This window comes from Artemia franciscana, chromosome 4 (genome assembly GCF_032884065.1).
Source record: "Artemia franciscana chromosome 4, ASM3288406v1, whole genome shotgun sequence".
NCBI lineage: Eukaryota > Metazoa > Arthropoda > Branchiopoda > Anostraca > Artemiidae > Artemia > Artemia franciscana.
This window is the reverse complement of record NC_088866.1, coordinates 15634619-15656786: the sequence shown is the minus strand read 5'-3', so window position 1 is coordinate 15656786 and position 22168 is coordinate 15634619. Positions and strand designations below refer to the sequence as shown.

Here is a 22168-nt window from a genome sequence, read left to right as displayed (position 1 = left end):
AGTTTAAATCAGTTTAGAAACCCCTTGCGATTTTTTGGCTGTTATCCAGTGTTATCATTCTTGAAGCATTATTATACGAACATTAAATTCGAATATAAAAGTTGGGGGTTAAAGGAGAGCTTAGCAGCCTCCTCCACTTTCACAAAGAGCCCAAATCCTATAGGAAAGTGTGTATTCTCCTGATGAGCCCTTGTGTTGGGTTGTCACCTTTGAATTATTTGTCTTTTTTATTGTTTTAATATTTGGTATATGACTACTTATACTTACTTACGACACGACTGCCTGTCCATGGATTATTCTTTACGGTTGATTGTGTACGGTTATGCTCTTTGACCTATGTAATTGGATGGATGAGTAGGGTTAAGGCCTCGTTCAAGTACTCATCTATATTAATTACTAAAGTAGGAAAACAGTCTTCCTTTCTCCTTCTGTCTTTCTTTTTTGTTTATATGGTTTAATTTTATTTTTCTTATGGTGTGTGTTTATTTCTGTGTTTGTGTTGTTGCATTGGTTATTTCTATATATATATATATATATATATATATATATATATATATATATATATATATATATATATATATATATATATATATATATATATTCTTTATTTTGAACAATTATATTCTCTGCTTCAGAAAGCAAATACACATACGAGCCATTTTCCTCGAAGCACTGCTGTGCACAAGTTACACTTTGATTTAAAGAGTGAGATGTAAGGAGCGTTAAGCCCTCTTTGCATTTTGGGTAACCCTGGTTATTCTATTAAAAATTAACGTTTCTTAATGGAAGTAAAAAGCGACGTTAAACTTACAAAGCACAAAAATTGTTACTTACTCGAGGGGGGCTTTCCCCTCTTCAAGCTCCCGCTCTTTACGCTACGGCTAAACTTTTTGTTCCAGTTTTCCAAGAACGACTACACAAACACAAGACCCTTCAACTTAAATGAGAAGCGTTTTACAACTTTAGCAGGAAAAGCAGGAGGTTGAGGTGGGGGTGGCCCACACATATACGGATTAATTCCTTTTCGTTTTAAGTTTTAGTGTAACTCTTTACTTTCATTAGAAAATAATTCATTTTTTATAGCATATAAGTAATTTCGTCATACCAATTTTCATATGAGGAACAGAATAAGTTAAGGGTTGGAATTGAATTTCAAAAAGATATCAAGCTTAAATTACAAATAACAGCTTATACCTGACCCCTATATCTACCTCAATCACTAATTAAGATTTCAAGTATACTCACTCGGCTATTTTTGTCTGGTAACCTTAAAAGTACGAATGTGTGAAAATAGCATATCAAATCTCACAACAAAAAACAAAGAGGTAGCGATATGAAGATCTCAACAGACTATAAAAAGAGTAGCAAAAACAATTTTAGAACCTCAGAGTGGATTCAATTTGAAATTATACGAACAACTATCAACTAAATTATTGCATAAACATTAACCTAGCTTTGAGCTGAACGTAAATCCTAGTATGATAATTTTTGTGAAAATTTAGTATATTATAGATTTAAAAATCATACATATAAAAATAAGCAGAATCGACCCACTAACTCACTAAGTCGTCCAAAGTTTATGCCTCGAATCATACGTGTACATTAATGAAATTTTAAAGGAACAGGGAAAGAGGTTTATTTCAAGGAGAGGAAACTAAAGTGCTAAGCAAGTACATTTCATAAGTTGTTTAATGAGTTTCTTAAGTTGTTTAATGAAGAATAACGCACTAAGTCGTCCAAAGTCTACACCTCGAATCATATGCGAACATAACCAGCATTTTTAAAGAACAGGGAAGAAGGATTATTTCAGAGGGAAGGAAACTATAGTGCCAAGCAAGTACATTTCTTGACAATTTTTAAAACTGAGCACATTTCTCTGATTGTGATTGCAGTTTGTGTTTTACCGTTCAAAAGCTCTTCATCAAAAATACCTAAAAATAGTACACTTTGTATTAATCAAGAGTCAAAGATTAGAAAAATATTATAGAGAATTTGTTCCATATAGTAAAGGATTTGATGCTCATATTCTAGAGAAAATAGAGTCTGTTTGTATTCTGGCTCCTTTATCTTTGAACAAAGATTCATCACACTATGCGCTAGATCAGTTTCAAATAGATCGATGACATGCGTTCGAGTAATCAACAACCTCGTAAGTTCTTTGTTCCTCTCTTCAAGGTGAAATTTACCTTGAAAGAAGAATGCTTCACTTACAGTTATGAACACAAAACAGCGTGACTTGGAGGCTAAACAAGTTAAACGGTTGGAACTTCTACTGGTATTTCCATCTTTATGATCAATTTAGTATCAAATTGACTTCAGGAGGACTAGTTTCAGCTAATATAGATTAAAATTTCTGATGTATTCGGTTGTCATTTTTAATAGTTTCATTACTAATTAGATAGACTGTTTGCGTGCACCCATTCATAATTTCGCTTACAAGCATGCTCGGATTTCCAAATAACCACCTAAAGATAGCACACAGGTGATCCCTCCTCCTATGTCCCATCCTGATTTAGTTGCCTACAAGGGAATATATTAAGATTCTAGGCTGTCTTTTATTGTTTCATTCTACCTTAAATTGGGCTGCCCAACTTTATAAGTGCCCCTTCCCTCCCTCCTATATGGTAAAACTACGCTAATGACAGTCTTTGTGCATCCTGAGGAGATGTAAAATTTTCTTAGCCACTCTTTCATGCTATACATACTGAGTGCACATCAAATCGCCTCTTTTGTTTGGCACCTCTTTACTAAAATGTGTGCTTAAAAATTGTTCTCAAAAATTCCACCAAGGCGCTTAGTATATCGTTCTCATCATAGATACCGGGCTTAGAAAGTGGATTTTTGAATTAAAATGGAATAGTTGTGGGCATCAAGCCATGGCTAATTGTAGAAAAAGCCAAGACAGATAGTCCAATTGAGTGAGAAGAAAAGCCTGGCATTAATTCCTCCCTTATTAGTATTGTATAAAAAGGAGGTTAGTTCATTTGTTAATAGATATGTCTGTCTATTAACCGTCCATGCATCATTGCTGGGGCAGTAGAACCAAGGTAGATAGTCATAGAGCTAATATAGTGATATAACCTATAGTTTCCAAATGAGGTAGGAGGAATTTGAAACCCAGACAACTGAATTTTTACAAATCGATCATTTACATTTTCTATAATTTGGGAAAAAATTTCTCATGTCGTCGGGGGGGGGGACACCCACCTATGTATGCAAGAATAGACAAAAACTAACCTGAGTATCATCTGATTCCTTTTGTTGTTCGGGTTGTCGACGAGGACGAGCAAAGAACAAGGCCAAAGCGAGCAGAAGCCATACACAAATGATCCCCATAAAGCCTGTATCACTGGTTTCGGAAGGTGGTCTTTGCAATGGAAGGCTATCAAAACATTCAGTATCAGTGCACGCAGACTGTGAATCACGAAGCTACAAAAACAGGATAATAAGTTGCCGATCGTGAGATAATATGTTACACATAAGTACAAGAAACGAGAACAAAAAACAAATCAGTAGCCTTTTCCGCTGGTTTCGACTTCCTCCTAAATAAATTTCTAGGTCCGAGAGAGTTGAATATCCTGAGATGCTTAAAGCTTCCAGTCAATATCTCCGTCATGGCTAAACCTGAAATAATTTTAGCAGCTGGTTTCAAAACTCAATTATTGTTTTTCCTCAAGAAGAGTTCCTAGACTATTTAAAATCAACTTTTCTGTCAAAGTATACATTTCCTGACACCCTCACTTCGTCAAAATCATCCTAAGTGCCAGGCAATCTGGAACACGGTCCTTTAATTAAAACAATTGTCCGTCAAACAATTCAGTACCGAAACAAATCTGAAAAAAAAAACGTAAAAAGAGGGAATTATATGAAAAACCGGGTGTATCACTTGTAAAACCGTCAAAATATTAAAATTTTCTGTACTTCAGACACAAAGCCGCAGACGTCCATACTTGCTTACCTCTCCTACCTACTAGTAGACAGTCTAAAATTCGAATAGCATCTGTGAAGTAACACTTTCAACATTACCTATTCATACATTTCCCAAAATACACACCAAATGATTTTCCTAAGAATTACTGACAAAATCACAACACATCGTACCACTTAACTATACATTGATATTTACTTTGTCTTAATAATTTACTCACACTATGAAAATTTTTATTTTTGGTTTGGTTCTATTCTTATCGCTTGTAAAACCCCCTCTCTTCTTCTATGCGATAAGGTATATGCGATAATCTTGTGAAGTGATTTATTTCCTTGCATGTGTGGAATATTCTTATATTGCCCAAATATATAGAAGAATTGATTTCATTAATCTCATTCTGAAAAAAAATAATTTAAAATATCTTATTGAGTAGATGAAAAAAAAACGCTTAAATTTCTTGTTGTTTAGTTTTTGTTTATTTGTTTAGTTTTTCTGCTTAATGGATAATAGAAAAAAAGATATTTTTGTTTGATGATATTTTTGTCCATTTTTTTTAGATATTTTTATCAAATGATTGATTTCTCCAATCCCCGTATTGGCCGTTTATAGCCTCTGGCATGTTGGCAGTACGGGAATAGGTGTATGTATTGTTTTTTATTTTGTCAATAAGTCAAATCAAGTCATTGAAGTCATGACATTTATTATAAGCGACCCAGCATCAGAATAAGATTTTCCAGCCTCGTCACTTACCAGGGATGCCAATTGACCCCTAGATTTGAAAATACCGTACCCTTTGTATTTTCGTAAAAAAATAATAATAATAAAAACCACTTTTCTTAGCTTATATTCCCTAAGCGTGAAATTGAAGTTTATTTGAGAAATAGATTCTCAAAATGTCCTTCTTACCACTCTCGCGAATCTCAGCGTCTTAATAACAACAGAAATGATTCATGTTTTCATGTGTCTTACCTATATGGCTACGAGAAAATTATTTCTTTTGAGTTCATGAGAAAAGATATCAGACAAATCGAAACATATTAACGGTGAAGTAACCATAATGATTCTACTTAGTTATCATTCACATAATTTCAAAAAGAGCTAAGAGCTTATGGCACTTGTGACGAGGCAAAGAGCTAGGAGCCAAGAGATCATATGGTATGAGCTCTAGCAAAATTCTATGAATCAATAGATTGATTAAAAGGAAAATAAGAGGCTTAATGCCGGTCAGGATTTAAAATAAGAGCTCTGAGTCACGATGTCCTTACAAATATCAAAATTCATTAAGATCCGATCACCCACTCGCATGTTATAAATACCTAATTCTTTCCAATTTTTTCTCTCCTTTAGCCCCCTAGATGGTCGAATCTTGGAAACGACTTTATCAAGTCAATTTGTGCAGCTCCCTGACACGCCCACCAATTTTCATGGTCCTAGCACGTGCAGAAGCACCAAACTCGCCAAATCAATGAACCCCTCTCCCCAACTCCCCCAAAGAGAGCGAATCCAGTACGGTTCCGTCAATCACGTATCAAGGACATTTGCTTATTCTATCCACCAAGCTTCATCCCGATTCCTCCACTCCAAGTGTTTTCCAATATTTCCCCCTCCAACTCCCCCCAATGTCAAAAGATCTGGTCGGGATTTGAAATAAGAGCTCTGAGACATGAATTCCTTCTAAATATCAAATTTCATTAAGATCCGATCACCTATTCGTAAAATAAAATACCCCAATTTTCACGTTTTCCAAGAATTCCGATTTCCCCCTCCAAATCCCCCTAATGTCACAGGATCTGGTCGTGATTTAAAATTAGAGCTTTAAAGCCCAAGACCCTTCTAAATATCAAATTTCATATAGATCTGGTCACCCTTTCGTAAGTTAAAAATACCTCAATTTTCAAAATTACCCCCCCCCTCCCCAACTCCACCAAAGAGAGCAGATCCGTTCCGTTTATGTCAATCATGTATCTAGGACTTGTGTTTATTTTTCCCACCAAGTTTCATCCTGGTCTCACCGCTTTAAGCATTTTCTAAGATTTCCGGTTCCCCTCAACTACCCCCCCCCCCAATTACGCTGGATCCGGTTGAGATTCAAAATAAGAGATCTGAGTCAAGAGGTCCTTCTAAATATGAAGTTTTATGAAGATCCGATCACTCCTTCGTAAGTTAAAAATACGTCATTTTTTCTTATTTTTCAGAATTAACTCCCCCCCCCCAAATAGAGTGGATCAGTTCCAATTATGTAAATCACGTATCTAAGACTTTTGCTTATTTTTCCCACCAAGTTCCTTCCCGATCCCTCCAATCTAAGCGTTTTCCATGATTTTAGGTTCCCCCATCCCAAACTCCCCCCAACGTCACCAGGTCCGTTCTTGACTTAAAATAAGAGCTTTGAGACAAGATATCCTTCTAAATATCACATTTCATTGAGATCCGATCACCCGTTCGTAAGTTAAAAATACCTCATTTTTTCTACTTTTTCAGAATTAACCCCCCCCCAACTCCACCAAAGAGAGCAGATCTGGTCCGATTATGTCAGTCACGTGTCTTAGACAGGTTCTTATTCATCCCATCCAGTTTCATCCTGGTCTCACCGCTTTAAGTATTTTCTAAGATTTCCGGTTCCCCTCAACTACCCCTCCCCCAATTACGCTGGATCCGATTGAGATTTAAAATAAGAGATCTGAGTCACAAGGTCCTTCTAAATATGAAGTTTTATGAACATCCGATCACTCCTTTATAAGTTAAAAATACGTCATTTTTTCTTATTTTTCAGAATTAACTCCCCCCCCCCCAAATAGAGTGGGTCCGTTCCAATTATGTAAATCACGTATCTAAGACTTCTGCTTATTTTTCCCACCAAGTTCCTTCCCGATCCCTCCAATCTAAGCGTGTTCCATGATTTTAGGTTCCCCCACCCCAAACTCCCCCCAATGTCACCAGGTCCAGTCAGGACTTAAAATAAGAACTTTGAGACACGATATCCTTTTAAATATCAAATTTCATTGAGATCCGATCACCCATTCGTAAGTTAAAAATACCTCATTTTTTCTAATTTTTCAGAATTAACCCCCCCCCCCAACTACCCCAAAGAGAGTGGATCCGTTCCGGTTATGTCAATCATGTATCTGGGAATTGTGCTTATTTTTCCCACCAAGTTTCATCCCTATCCCTCGGGAAATCCGGTCGGGATTTAAAATAAGAGCTCTGAGACACGATATCCTTCTAAATATCAAGTTTCATTGAGATCCGATTACCCGTTCATAAGTTAAAAATACCTCATTTTTTCTAATTTTTCAGAATTAACCCCCCCCCCCAACTACCCCAAAGAGAGCGGATACGTTCCGGTTATGTCAATCATGTATCTAGGACTTGTGATTATTTTTCCCACCAAGTTTCATCCCTCCACTCTAAGTGTTTCCAAGATTTTAGGTTTCCCCCTCCCAACCCCCCAACCCCACTGTCACCAGATCCGGCTGGGATTCAAAATAAGAGCTCTGAGACACAATATCCTTCTAAATATCAAATTTCATTGAGACTCGATTACCCGTTCATAAGTTAAAAATACCTCATTTTTTCTAATTTTTCAGAATTAACCCCCCCTCCAACTACCCCAAAGAGAGCGGATTCGTTCCGGTTATGTCCATCATGTATCTAGGACTTGTGCTTATCCCCTCCCAAGTTTCATCCCGATCCCTCCACTCTAAGTGTTTTCCAAGTTTTAGGTTTCTCCCTCCCAACCCAACCCCCAAATGTCACCAGATCTGGTCTGTATTTAAAATAACAGCTCTGAGACGCGATATCCTTCCAAACATCTAATTTCATTAAGATCTGATCAACCATTCGTAAGTTAAAAATACTTCAATTTTCCTATTTTTCCGAATTAACGGGCCTCCCACTCCCCCCCCCAGATGGTCAGATCGGAAAAACTACTATTTCTACTTTAATCTGGTCCGGTCCCTGATAGGCCTGCCAAATTTCACCGCCCTAGCTTACCTGGAAGTGCCTAAAGTAGCAAAACCGGGACTGACAGAACGACAGACTGACAGAATTTGTGATTGCTATATGTCACTTGGTTAATACCAAGTGCCATAAAAATCTTTTTGACTTATATAGGCAAGTCTTAATCAGACGCACACCAGTAAAGAGGGGGTCTTACACCCTCCCCCCCCCAACCCAAAGTTTCTGAAATTTTCTGCATTAATTGACTATTTGTATTTTTTGTCCCTCTCTGAAATATCATGACCCCCCCTCCAACTTCCTTTGTAGGTGCATGGGTCATTGATTCCATTGTTTGTTTGAAACCCTGGCTAAACATATGTTATCTTTGAATGAAAAAATACTTAAAAACAACTTAAAAGAATGGCACCTTTGAGCATCAAGAGTGACTGATTTCAGCATCATATTCCACACAACATGACTTGCCACTACAGGATTAGAACCTGACCTTACAGAAGGAGCAAAGAGACATTGAATTATGATTTTTGTATTGCGAAGAAGATAATTATTTTGATCAGAGGTAAAACACGGCGGAATACCTAGAAGCAGGGGGATCACACTAAAGCTGAAAAAAGTGAAACATACACATTAAAGAATGCATAGTGATCCAAGATCAAGTAAATGGATAACTCCTGAATGATTAGTTTCCTGAACGAGGTTTCTAGCTTTATTGTAAGCTATAGAAAGCGACTTTAAAAGAGAAGGCATAGTTGATATTCGTATTTTTGGACATTTAAAAACAAAATTCGATCATGCAGTTAAAAGGGACTTTCAAATTTGATCCAGGAAAATTGTGTTTTAAGCTTTCTTAAAATGCCAAGACTCCTGAATATCTTCATTTTAATTAAATCAATGTGACATTTGAAAGACAGGTTTTCATAAATAAGAATGCAAAAACAAACGAACTTTCTGATCTTTAGATATACCGATAGTCCCATTTGACAGGTGAATTTCAGATAACCGAGGAGTCTGAAAAACACATGAGAAAATGAAAATCTTGACTTAAAGAAAATTTAGCGTGAGATGGTTAACATCAAACCACAGAATTACTCTAACCAACAAATTTCCTAGCTTTGACCAAAGCACTGATTCAGAAATCAGATTCATATTCGAAGAATACGAATCCTATTCATGATTCATATTCTTCTTCTTTTAGAAACCACACTGAAAATACTTAGAAATTAGAACTGAAATGGGATGAGATTGCAGAGCCTTTTCAAAGATTTTACTATATATTCATAACATTGAAATTGGTTGATAGTCTGCTGGGTTATTTTTTGGTCCACCTCTAGATAAAACAACAACCTGACTAAGGTTCGGGGCATTTGGAACACATTCAAATGAAAGATAAACAAGTTTTATTAGAAGCAATATTATTAAATGGATTTAACTATCTTAGTAGGAATGGAGCCTGGGCCAAACGACGAGTTTTTAAGGCATTAACAATCTAAGTAACTTCGCTTACTGATACCAGCTCTAAAAACATGGAGATAAAGCCAGGTGCTCCAAGATAAGATTTTTAAGGCATTAACAATCTAAGTAACAATCTAAGTAACTTCACTTACTGATACCACCTCTAAAAACATGGACTTAAAGCCAGGTGGCCCATGATAAGATCTAAAATCGGTTTAGATGAAGACACAGTAGATCTAGGAGCAGTATTCATACCAATATTAGTGAAAATGAAGTGAATGTTTCTTGAACATTAAGCTCAACCTCCACAGCTTTGTCATCAATGATCATAGGAACAGAACTAGACCAAGAAACGGGTTTAAGTACATAATTTATTACCTCCCTAGTTTTATAAATATGATTGTCATATGCAGAAAAAATATTAAGATACTAAGAGAAACATATACACATAGACATATTGTTCTAGGTATTAGGATCTTTTTTGTTAAGACTAGAAAATGACAGCACGCAAGGGCTGAATATTCAAGCAAAGCATGCATGACATGATAAAAAGTGCTCAAGAGCCAAAGGCCCAAGCTTTTCTGTGAGGGGCAAAAGGCCAAGCAAGCAGAGAGAGGCAATAAAAAGGAAGGTGGCCTGTTAGTATATATATATCACCAGTCCCCAAAAATGACATTTTCAGTAAAAAAAACTTAATAATGAAGTATCAATTAGTGATTCTGAAGAAGAAGATTTAAGATTACAGAAAAAAAATGCTACCTTGGTATCAGATGCTTTAGTAGCCTTCTTTTTGCTAATATATGTAATCCTTTACAGCATATGTAATACTGTAATGCTTTAGTTGATGATGTGATGAAGTATTTGCCTAGAGGCTAAAATTAAACAATACAAGATCATTGTTTTTTAGTGTGACCAAGTGCTAAATATACGTATTGAGTTATATCATTAAATACAGGATTATCTCCGCTATTTGGTTCATTTGTGTTTGCAATGTGTCAAGTTTACTCCTGCAATTGTTATTCGGTTTTTGGGACTCTTTCTCTTAACTATTACCTTCTTGCAGAGAAAATTAAGTAGGACCAATGTTAAGACAAAATTAAACAGCTTGTGAACATACCATATTGATAAGCCTCCTCATTGCCATTTCATGGCTCCACACACATTCACAAGGATCATAGCCTCCTGGGCCTCCACTTGGATCCATTTTAACCTATAAAAGAATACAATAAGCTAAAGAATAAATCAATAAATATGCTTCAAATCCAACAAGAAAAAATAACATTTAGATAGCTATTCATAATGCTTGGTTCTCAGTGAATCAAACTGTCGTACATACATACACTCAGTGATACATACATCTGCATCCAAATTATGAGGTTTTTTATGCACCTAATATTATGAGTTTTGAAAGAAACCAGAAATTGGCTAATTTTTGAGCCAAATATGTTGATGGTGCAAAATTTATGCTTGATTTCTTGAAAACCTTGTAATGTGATTTTACAATGATAGCAACATCTTTACAGTAAAGTGTAATGCAAAAGAGGCATTATAACCAAAAATTTAGTGTTTGGAGAAAAAAAAACAAAAAAAAAAAAACAACACAAGAATGCTGCCAGTAAGCAGTAGCAGATGTTAATCCCTTCTTTAGAGTGTTAAGATGGAAAAATAAAAGAGGAAAAATATATATATATATATATATATATATATATATATATATATATATATATATATATATATATATATATATATATATATATATATATATATATATATATATACACACATATATATATATATATATATATATATATATATATATATATATATATATATATATATATATATATATATATATATATATATATATATATATATATATTTATATATATATATATATGTATATATATATGAAAACAAGGCACAAATAAACTAAAGTAATCATTTAAACCAGAAAAAAATGACTTACAGAAAAAATTGGACTAATCAATTGCAAACCAACATTCACTTTGGATAAAAAAAATTAATAAATAAAACATGAATTTCTAAATTTTCCAAATGAAATCAAGTTTAGTCAACAATCTGCAATTTGAGCATTGCAAATTTAAATTTCTTTTACAAATTAACTTGCAAATTAGATATTCTTATTAGAGAAATTTAAAAATTGCATAAAAACTATTATTTCCCAAGATATGGGACAAAAAAAAATAAATGAAAGTAGCCTACCATGGAAATGAACAAGCTGTCAATAGAAATCAGACAATCTTCAATCATAATTTATTATCGTTTTTAGATTTTTTTTTATCCATCATACACATTCCTTAGCAACAAACAGAACAGCTTGAAAAAAATTGACACAAACAAACTCTTAACTTTGAAGAAATTTTTCAATAATCAGAAAGAATATCCACAATTTTTTACTCAAACATAATCCAAGATGCATATTAAACTTGAGTTTTGTAATTCCTGCATGTTTTTAGTTGGAACTAAAAAAGGGAAAAAATGGAAAATAGTAACTCACAAGAATATTTATTCTTTTTATAACAAACAAAGACACTAAAATAATTTTGCAAGTTGAGATGGGCATTGGCTGGAGAGTGAAGTCATTTCACTGTAAATTAAATATTGCAGATTATTATACTGAAAATTCTGCTGCATTTCTTCATCAGTTTTATCATAAAAGCAAAAATAAAGTTTTGCATCTTCAAAATTTCAACCTTTTTGCTTATTGTGCCATGAAAAATGAAACTTGGGAGTAAAGATGCATGAAAAAATAAGCAAGAGGTCTTTGTTCAAAGATATGCTACTGAAAATTAGCTAGAGAGTGGACAAACTAAATAGTGCATACTTCTTGTAATCCATGCCATACAAATACAGAAAAAGAAAAAGAGATATTTTTTACCAAATTATACTATTCTGTTGTTTCGTTTTTTTTTTTTGTAAATGATTAAAGGAACATTTTTGATAAAAGCTTACTGAAAGATACTGAAAGACTACATTTGGGCTTCTTTTTCAATTCTTATTGCTTTCTATCTGGAGATCTGAAATTTGACTTCTAGTATGCTAAAACTCAAGACTGAAACACTTTCAATATACATTTGCAAAGTCTCAATGTTTCATATTTACTAATATTGTACCATCCATGACATGTTTAATGAATGGAAGGAAAATACACTGCTATCTGCCTCCAAAAAACCCACCTTGACCAAGAAAGTACACATATGGACAGAAAGATATGAACTCCACAGTAAAAATACCCACTATTGAACTCACACTAATCTACCATCCAATGGAGCCTATTGAGATCCATAGTTTGAACATCCTAAAACGACTTGAATTCCTAGATTTCAACAAATCAGTTGGGCCAGATAGGTTACCTTAAATTACCTTAAATCGCAGCTTGGAGCGATATAAGGATTATCCACCCTTGTGATGCTCCATGAGAAAAAAAAGAATTCGTTTGGTGTAGATTGTGGCTGTTAGATTAGACTCTTGTGGAGGACTCTGCAGCTTCCCAATTGTAAAGGAACTCCTGGCAGAGCCATTCCCTATCAAGGTGGGACTTGAACATGTCAATTGAAGTAGCAGAAACTGTTTCTTCAGAGAGCTGGTTCCACATATTGATGATTCTTTGGCTGAAGAAGTGGCTTCTATGTCTACTCGTGGAACGCTGCATGGAGAGCTTCAAAGAATGTCCTCTAGTACCAGAATGCAAGGGCTGTGCAAAGAGACCGGGAAGGGTATTTTTAGAGAGGATTTTTTTGGTTAAAATAATGTCACCCCTTTTCCGTCGGTATGTCAGCGTTGGCAGCTTCAAACGACGTAGTCTTTCTTCGTATAGAAATTTATTCATGTTGGTAACCATCTTAGTGGCACGACGCTGGACATCCTCAAGCAACTTCCTATCTTTTTTGAAGAAAGGGGCTGCCAATGACATTCCAACCTCCAGGCGTGGACGTACAAGCGCCTTATATAACTTCATAAGAACTCTAGGGTGTCGGCTGGAGATGGTTCTTTTTATGATACCGAGGGTTTTATTTGCAGAAGATGAAACAGACTTAGCATGGCTGCTAAACTTTAATTGGTGATCTACAATAACCCCAAGATCTCTTTCATCAGAAACAGCAGAAAGGAAGTTGTCTTGAAGGAAATACTTATGATGCTTGTTATTTTTGCCAAAATGAATTACATGGCATTTGTCAACATTGAAAGTCAGAAGCCACATGTTAGCCCATCTTACTAGACTATCAAGATCTGTTTGAATTTATTGCTGGTCAGAGGGAGTTGCCGCTTTTCCAACTAGTTTTGAGTCATCAGCGTAAAGGGTAATAAGATTTGAAAGAAGGTTGGGTAATTCGTTAATAAAGAAGTTGAAAAGTGTTGGTCCAAGAATAGTGCCCTGGGGCACGCCACTTAATACAGTTGTGGGAGAAGAGAAATGAGGAGTTCCTTGCAAATCAAAAACTCTGACACTCTGTGATCTTTCAGAAAGGAAGCCCATAATCCACTGTACAACACCTTCATTGACACCTGCAGCCCTCAATTTGATTATGAGGAATTCATGACAAACTTTGTCGAATGCTTTGGACAGATCAAGAAGAATCATGTCGACAGGAAAACCCTCATCAAGCAGTGTAGTCACTAATTCATATGTTTGGATAAGGTTAGTGTCCACAGATCTACCAGATCTGAAACCATGTTGTGATGTGGAAAGGATATTATTGACCTCAAGATGTTCAATTAGAGCTTTATTAACATATCTCTCAAGCACCTTAACAACTGCAGAGGTGATGCTTATGGGATGGTAATTCTCTGCTGAGTCTCTTGGTCCCTTTTTATGGATCGGGGTTATATAAGATGTTTTCCAATCATGCGGTAGTTCCCCATTTTGAAGAGATAACCAGAACAGCATGCACAGGGGGTAGCTGAGAGCTTTTCGACACTCCCTAAGAAGATGTGGATGAACACTGTCTGGTCCCTTTGACTTATTTACATCAAGCTTCTCAAGGCTATTGAAAACCATTAATTCATCTACTGACAGATCAGGCATAGGGAAAAGCACTTCATACAATGGAGGATCTGGTGAGGAGGTGCCTGAATTTTGGGTAAAGGCAGAAGCAAATTGTGCATTTAGAATGTCAGCCTTTTCTATTGGAGATGAGTGTAATACACTGTGGTCAACAAGGTCAGGAATAGTATGATGATTTGGGTTTTTAGAAGAGACATGTCTCCAAAAAGATTTTGGGTTTAACTTGATCTCAGAAGCCAAATTTTCCTCATAGGCAGATTTCAGTTTTTTTACAGAATCTGTTACACAATTCCGTACTGCCTTATAAAATGACAGGGTCTCCTGGTTCCTCTTCTTCATATACCGTTTCCAAGCTCTAGATTTCTGGTTAATCAGCTTCTTAACTTCCTTAGTGAGGAAGGGAAGTGTTTTGGGCTGTTTCCTAAAAATAACCCTGAAATGTTTCTTTTCAAGAGCAAGAAGAGTTTTTTTGAAATTTAGCCATGACTCATTGATGTCACTGGTGATAAGCATTGACCAGTTTGCAGATGAAAGTTCCTGCTGTATTGCCTCATAGTTGGTGAAAGTCTGAGGACGAAATTTAGGTTGAGGACGACTATTTAGGGACAACACAGACAGAATAACTAGGTGGTCACTACTAGCAATTGGCAGTAAATAATCATTACGAATGAGGGAATCAGTATCACGCAAAATGACAAGGTCTAACAGGGAGGGATTCTGATCAGCTCTATAGCGTGCATCTTCTAAAAGAAATTGCTGAAACCATACCTGAGCCACTCTCCCAGTTATTCAAAGTTTCTCAATGTACCAAGGAAGTGCCAACAGATTAAAAACAGCATTTGTCACCCCTTGGTCAAAAAGAGAAATAAAGCCAGAGCAGAAAACTGCTGTCCCATAAGTATAGCTTCTGTTGTTGGAAAAATGCTGGAAAGATTGGTAAATGGCTCTGTCATGAAGCATCTTAAACTTAATAGAATACTATCACCCAGTCAACATGGATTTCAACTCGGAAGGTTAGTAGAAACCAACTTTCTGGAGGCTTATGAAGTAACAATAGACCTGATTGACCTGTGCATATCCTGCTGCTTGACCTGGCAAAAGCATTGAACAAAGTTCCACATCTGCACCTGAAAATAAGACTCATCTCATGTGGAATTTATCTGAACCTTGTGGGCTGGATCTTGGCTTTTCTTACTGATAGATCACACAGAGAGAGAGAGAGAGAGAGAGGCTTTTTACTAGCAAAGGAGAATCAATCCTCTTTGAGAGATGTGGAGTCACTAGTGGTGTCCTGCAGGGTAGTGTCTTAGGACCTAAACTGTTCAATATATATATATATATATATGTATATATATATATATATATATATATATATATATATATGTATATATATATATATATATATATATATATATATATATATATATATATATATATATATATATATATATATATATATATATATGTTCTTAATACCAAAAAATTACCCTAATGAAGCTGATGTAGTTGAATTTGAAACAAGTCTTAAAGATATAGAAACACTGACAAAATACTCCTTTTACAACCCTAACAGTAACCAAGAAGATAAGGAATTCACAACAGAAATTTTTATTTAAGATCATTCATCAAAAAACAGCAATAGTAGGAGACTTCAGACTTCAATGTAGGATTACTACCCCACATGGGTTTTTGTGACTGGAAAACTAATCCTTTCTCCACCATTGACCTACAACTAACTACTTTAAATCGCATTGTCCAGCAACTAAGGTAAATCCTGTGATGTTGCTAGTGAGCAATGACAATGATACCAATTTGCAGCATCCCATTTTGTTTTCCATGCTTGATTCAGGCATTCACAATCAACTCCAGATTTTAATGCATTGAAGGTATGGCTGTTACCATCTCATGAGTTAAAGGATTTTAGAATGAGACAATTCAATTGGAGAAGCAGTGGTTTGCTGTATCTGCCTGGGCTCTCTTCCACAACAATTTCAATGAGTGGTCTCTAGTCCTCTATAGGGTGTCTAGTCAAAATCATGTCTCCCCTTTGTCTTCTATAAAATAGTGAAGGTAACTTAGGTTTTTAATCTTGCTGGATATTCCAGACCTTTACACCCTTCTATACATTTTGTGACCTTTTGTTGAATGGATTCTAAGGCAGCTACATCATCTTTATTGATAGAGAAGGCAACAGTCTTTCCCTATTCTATAACAGGCTAAAGTAGTAGGAATGATTCTAGAATCTAAATACTGGTTCTGGTGAAAATATTGTAAGTCAACTATTTTAAGAATAAATTTGTTTACAGATGAGATACCACAATCAGGGTCATTCCTAGAATTTGTGACACCCAGGGCAAAACTAATAACAGCATCCTCTCTGAACTCCAACATAAACCAGGTCACTGGACATAAGGAAATATAATAGAAAACAGTAATGGCTATACACTTCTGCAATTTTACAGGTTTAACAATATAGTTATAACCAATACTGTGTTTGGTCATAAAATGGCCCATAAGTTGACATGGTACAAAAAAAGTTAAGACTGCAGCTGGGAAAATCAGCAAAAAATATTTATCTGTAATAGGGAAAGGAAGGGGCTTGTACAAGAATTATATGACTGATAGATTATATGAAAACAAAAGGAATGTAAAGAAGGTAGAGAAAGGATTAAAATATGAACTAAAGAGGTGTGAAGTGAAGGCCATGGATAAAATTATTGGAGACCTGGAAGATGCAGCTAGATGGCATAATGGTAAAATATTGTACTGGCATGTTAATAAATTGAGAGGGAGCAGTCAATTCAGACATGTCCCAGTTAAAGATAGGAACAAGACCACAATTAGGGATAAAGAAAGAGTTGAAGAGAGATGGACAGAATGTTTTGAGAATGTGTTAAAGATAGATATAGTTGCAGGAGAAGATATAGAGGAAAATGAAAAATTTTACAATGCATTGGATGTGAAGGAAAATTTGTTTTTGTGAGGAAGAATTAGCAACAGTACTAAAAGGATTAAAAAATAATAATAGAGCTCCAGGTGCTGATAGTTTGATAAATGAGTTTTTAATATGGTGGCTCTGAGGTTAGAAATGGTGGACTGAGAGATGCTATAGACAAAGTTTTGAGAGAGGACAGTGCAGCTTTAGAAGTGCCTTAGTTGTAAAACATCTTTGGTCATAGTTTTATAGATTATGAGCAAGCATTTAATTCTATTGATAAAAGAGCTTTAGCAAAGGTCTTATCCTTGCATGATATACCAGACAAATACAACAAGGTGATTAGTGCTATGTACAAGCATAAAACTGCTGCAGTTAAGGAAGGAAATGAGGTTAGTAGCTGGCTTTGTATTAAATCAGGATTTAAACGGGGTTGTGTGCTATCCCTCTTTCTATGGGTCATTTTGATGGACTTTGTCTTAAGGAGTACAGGAAAGGCACCAGGAGATCATGGAATCAAATTAGGAGGAAAAACTCCCCTGGGCTTAGATTATGCTGATGTTTTAAGCATCCTAGATGAAAGTGTGAGCAAAATAAATGAGCCTTTAGAGGTTTTGTAAGTTCAGGGTGCTAGAATAGGTTTGAAAATTAATATTAAAAAGACTAAGTCACTAAGGCTAGGAATAAGTGAAAATTAAAAGGTGATGTTGGATAAAAAAAAGATTGATCAGGTGGGTGGCTTCACTTACCTTGGTAGTATTATTAGTACAGACAGTGTGAGCAGTGAAGATGTTAAAAGAAGAATGGTCAAGGCTCAGGATGTTTTTCATAGTTAAATTTTTTTGGAAGAATAGGAACATAAGTCTGCAAACCTAGATTAGAATAATGGAAGGTATAAAGATGACAATGGTCAAATATGGCTATGAAGCATGGGTGCTCTGAAAAGTGGATGAAGATTTCTAGATGTTTTCCTGAGATATTGCCTATAAATTGTTCAGGGTACCTGGATGATTGACCATATTTCACACAGTATACTGTACAAAAAATGTGGTTCAATCCTATTTTTCAGGACTATGATGAGCGAAAGGTTCAGATGCCTAGAGTATGTTCTGAGAATGAAGGATGAAAAGATTGTCCTTTTCAGCTAACCATCTAGGACAAGCAGGTTGTCCTTTTCTAGGATGGGAGGATGTCATAAAGAAATGTTTAAAGGATATGGGGACTTCCTGGAGGGTGTTAAGAGTGAGGCTTTATATAGATTGGGGTGGAAGAGGAGCATGTGTAGCTGTGTTGGCCTCAGGCAGCTAGGTGCTGTGGTGAGTTGTTAGTAGTAGCAGCAATAATATCATTTAGGTCTAGAAAATTGGGTCAATGTTCCTATTACCTGAACAATTGTTTAGGTTCATGAAACTATTGTTAATAGATGCATTTTGATTTTTGGAACATCTTTTCTCTCTTGCAAAACTACCACAAAATCACCATTATGGAGTTATTCCAGCCCAAATATCCTGTATTTATACATATAGAATTGCAATCATTTCCATTTTCATTGATCAGATATTTGAAATCACAAATCTGTAGCCTAATAGTTTAGAAACAAATAGTTTCATGACTCTGAACAATTGTTCAGATAAAAGGACAATTGACCAAGAATTGGAGAAGATGGTACAAGGTATTACTTTTATGGTGGGTCCCTTTTTAGTCCCCCTCCCCCTTCCCCCAAATGATTGTCCTAGATGTACCTAAGCCCAGGTAATATGTTTCATAGTTATGTTGCTTGTGGTGAAAAACCTATTTATTAAATTGGATTCTATTGTTATCAACCTGAGGAAACTTTGCTTTGCTAAAGTGAGGACAATTCAATTGTGAATATAAATAGCCTACTTTTTGAAATCAGTAATCTAAAAATGTCTCTTTTTTTACTAGCCTAGCATTTCTTGTTGTGTAGGAGTAGTCTACTATTTTACTAACGAATAAGTTGAGAATACGAAAAAATCTAGACCAATATTACATACCAGTATGAAAGAGTGGCCTATTATAGTTTCTAAATGTTTACGCAAAGTTCGTCTTCCAAAACTATTACTAGTTTTGTTACCTATATCCTATTTACTTTTCCTTCAATGAATCACACAAATATTGATGATATTGACGTAATGTACAGCGTTGCAGCAAAAATAAACAACAGTTTAGTCCATATTCCCGTTTTTCAGTTGAATTAATGTGAATCTTTAGAGGAAAAACAAAACCCCAGTTCTCTTCCTTACACGGTCGATTGTTAGTTCAGCAAAACAATACATTTCGCCATTTAACTAATGATAAATACTAACAACAAGAATTCATCAGAACCAGACTCTTAAGTAGCCCATAAGTTAAAATGATATTTACATCATGGTAAAACAGATAATTTTATTGATTATGTTATTGTATTCCAAAGAAGGTCAGGATTGATACGAAATATAAAGGTATATCTGGATGCCATTATTTACGTTAAAAGTAAAGATCGTCATCATGTACCGTATGGGGTTAATTTAAAGCTGAAGTTTAGGACGGGTAACTACCTTTTTGGGAAGCTAAGACGTTTCGCGTTCTGTCGATTTCGGATGACTGATTTTTAAAGATTTTCCTATTAGCCAACTGTCTAGAGAAAAACGGAAACTGACATGGGTGGTAGTATATTGCAAGGAACAGAAACTTCTTGAGAAGGTCTAAAGAGGGAGGCTTTGAAAAGGCTGGGATGGAGGAAGAGCGTGTTTAGCTGTATCGGTCTCCGCCGACTTTGAGAAACTGCAGAGAGGGTCCTTTGTTGCTCATTAGCAATGTAATAAATCATCTTTGGTTCAGTGCTTCACTCATCTTTTTATATTCTTTTATTTCAGCTTTCTTCTCAGAAACGATCCTTCACTTTTCCAAGCGATCAAGTTTAGAAGATCTATTAGTGTAAAGTCATTTTACTAAGTACAATAATTAGCTCTAAAAAATTACCATAATTTATGGATTTGTTGTTGAATGTGTGAGGCCTTTCTACAGTGGGTCAAGAACCAACATCTTGTCTACTTATAAGTTTTACATAGTCAATAATAGCAATTACCGTTTGCTTGCTCTTCTTTAACTGGTTGTTTAAAAGTTAATCGTGGTTGATTTTTTGTTTTGTTTAGAAGCCATGAATAAAGGATAGAACTCTAATTTTTTTTGGAGGCTCCGTGTTTTCAGTTCTTTGATGAATATTTTTTCAAATATTCAAGGAGCGAATCCAGTAAGGAGCGATCCGGCTCAATAGTAACCAAAACTCTAAAAAATTAAATTTTGATATAAATAGCTACATCAAAAGAATCGCATTTTAATGCTGATTTTAAATATATAAGTTTCATCAAGTTTAGTCTTAGCCATCAAAAGTTACGAGCCTGAGAAAATTTGCCTTATTTAGGAAAATAGGGGGAAACACCCCCTAAAAGTCGTAGGATCTTAACGAAAATGACACCATCAGATTCAGCGTATCAGAGAACCCTACTGTAGAAGTTTCAAGCTCCTATCTACAAAAATGTGGAATTTTGCATTTTTTGCCAGAAGACAAATCACGGGTGCGTGTTTATTTGTTTGTTTTTTTTGTTGTTTTTTCCCCAGGGGTCATCGTATCGACCAAGTGGTCCTAGAATGTCGCAAGAAGGTTCATTCTAACGGAAATGAAAAGTTCTAGTGCCCTTTTTAAGTGACCAAAAAAATTGGAGGGCATCTAGGCCCCCTCCCACGCTCATTTTTTTCCCAAAGTCAACGGATCAAAATTTTGAGATAGCCATTTTGTTTGGCATAGTCGAAAATCTTAATAACTTTGTTTTTGGGGATGACTTACTCCCCCACAGTCCCTGGGGGAGGGGTTGCAAGTTACAAATTTCAACCAGTGTTTACATATAATAATGGTTATTGGGAAGTGTACAGACGTTTTCAGGGGGATTTTTTGGTTTTGGGGGTAGGGTTGAGGGAGGGGCTATGTGGGAGGATCTTTCATTGGAGAAATATGCCATGGGGGAAAAAATTCAATGAAAAGGGCGCAGGATTTTCTAGCATTACTATAAAAAAAAAAACAATGAAAAAATAAACATGAAAACGTTTTTTCAAATGAAAGTAAGGAATAGCATTGAAATTTAAAACAAACAGAGATTATTACGCATATGAAGGGTTCTAAAAATACTTAAGCATAAAGAGCGAGGTATTTAGGAGGAGATAAATACCTCGCTCTTTATGCTAAAATATTTTTAGTGATTTCAACTATTTATTCTACGGCCTATTTGATTCAGGGGTCATTCTTAAAGAATTGGAACAAAACTTACGATTTAGTGTAAAGAGCGAGGTATTAACGAGGGTACAAACCCCCTCGTACACATAATAAAAATATAAGAATATAAAAGTTTGTTACGTAAGTTAATTCTTAAGTTACGTATATTTTTTACTAATAAAAACGTTCGTTGAATATTAAAAGTTCTAGTAGCCTTTTTAAGTAACCGAAAAATTGGAGGGCAGCTAGGCCTCCTTCCCCACCCCTTATTTCTCAAAATCGTCTGATCAAAACTAAGAGAAAGCCATTTAGCCAAAAAAAAATTAATATACTAATTTCATTTCAATAATTTATGTGCGGAGAGCCAAAATCAAGCATGCATTAAATCAAAAACGTTCAGAAATTAAATAAAAAAACTAGTTTTTTTAACTGAAAGTAAGGAGCGACATTAAACTTAAAACGAACAGAAATTACTCCGTATATGAAATGGGTTGTCCCCTCCGCAGTCCCACGCTCTTTACGCTAAAGTTTTTAGTTGTTTTAAAAAGTGGAATTGTGGCAAAGAGTCAAACTTTAGCGTAAAGAGCGAGGGACTGCGGA

General features: G+C 35.3%; 1 protein-coding gene across 2 annotated transcripts in view; it reads right to left on the bottom strand.

The window, feature by feature from the left end:
• LOC136026048 (small integral membrane protein 14-like) overlaps positions 1-19455 on the bottom strand; it is a 28936-nt gene extending 9481 nt beyond the window's left edge. Inside the window, exons 1-3 of one of the 2 annotated variants that reach the window (XM_065702223.1) lie at positions 19314-19455; positions 10455-10547; positions 3238-3429 (exon numbers count right to left, since the gene is read on the bottom strand). In XM_065702223.1, coding sequence (XP_065558295.1) covers positions 3238-3429; positions 10455-10541 — 279 coding nt within the window. In that variant the 5' untranslated portion in view covers positions 10542-10547; positions 19314-19455. The remainder of the gene's footprint in view (positions 1-3237; positions 3430-10454; positions 10548-19313) is intronic. The other variant, XM_065702224.1, reaches the window with a different exon arrangement.
• Positions 19456-22168: the final 2713 nt, after the last annotated feature.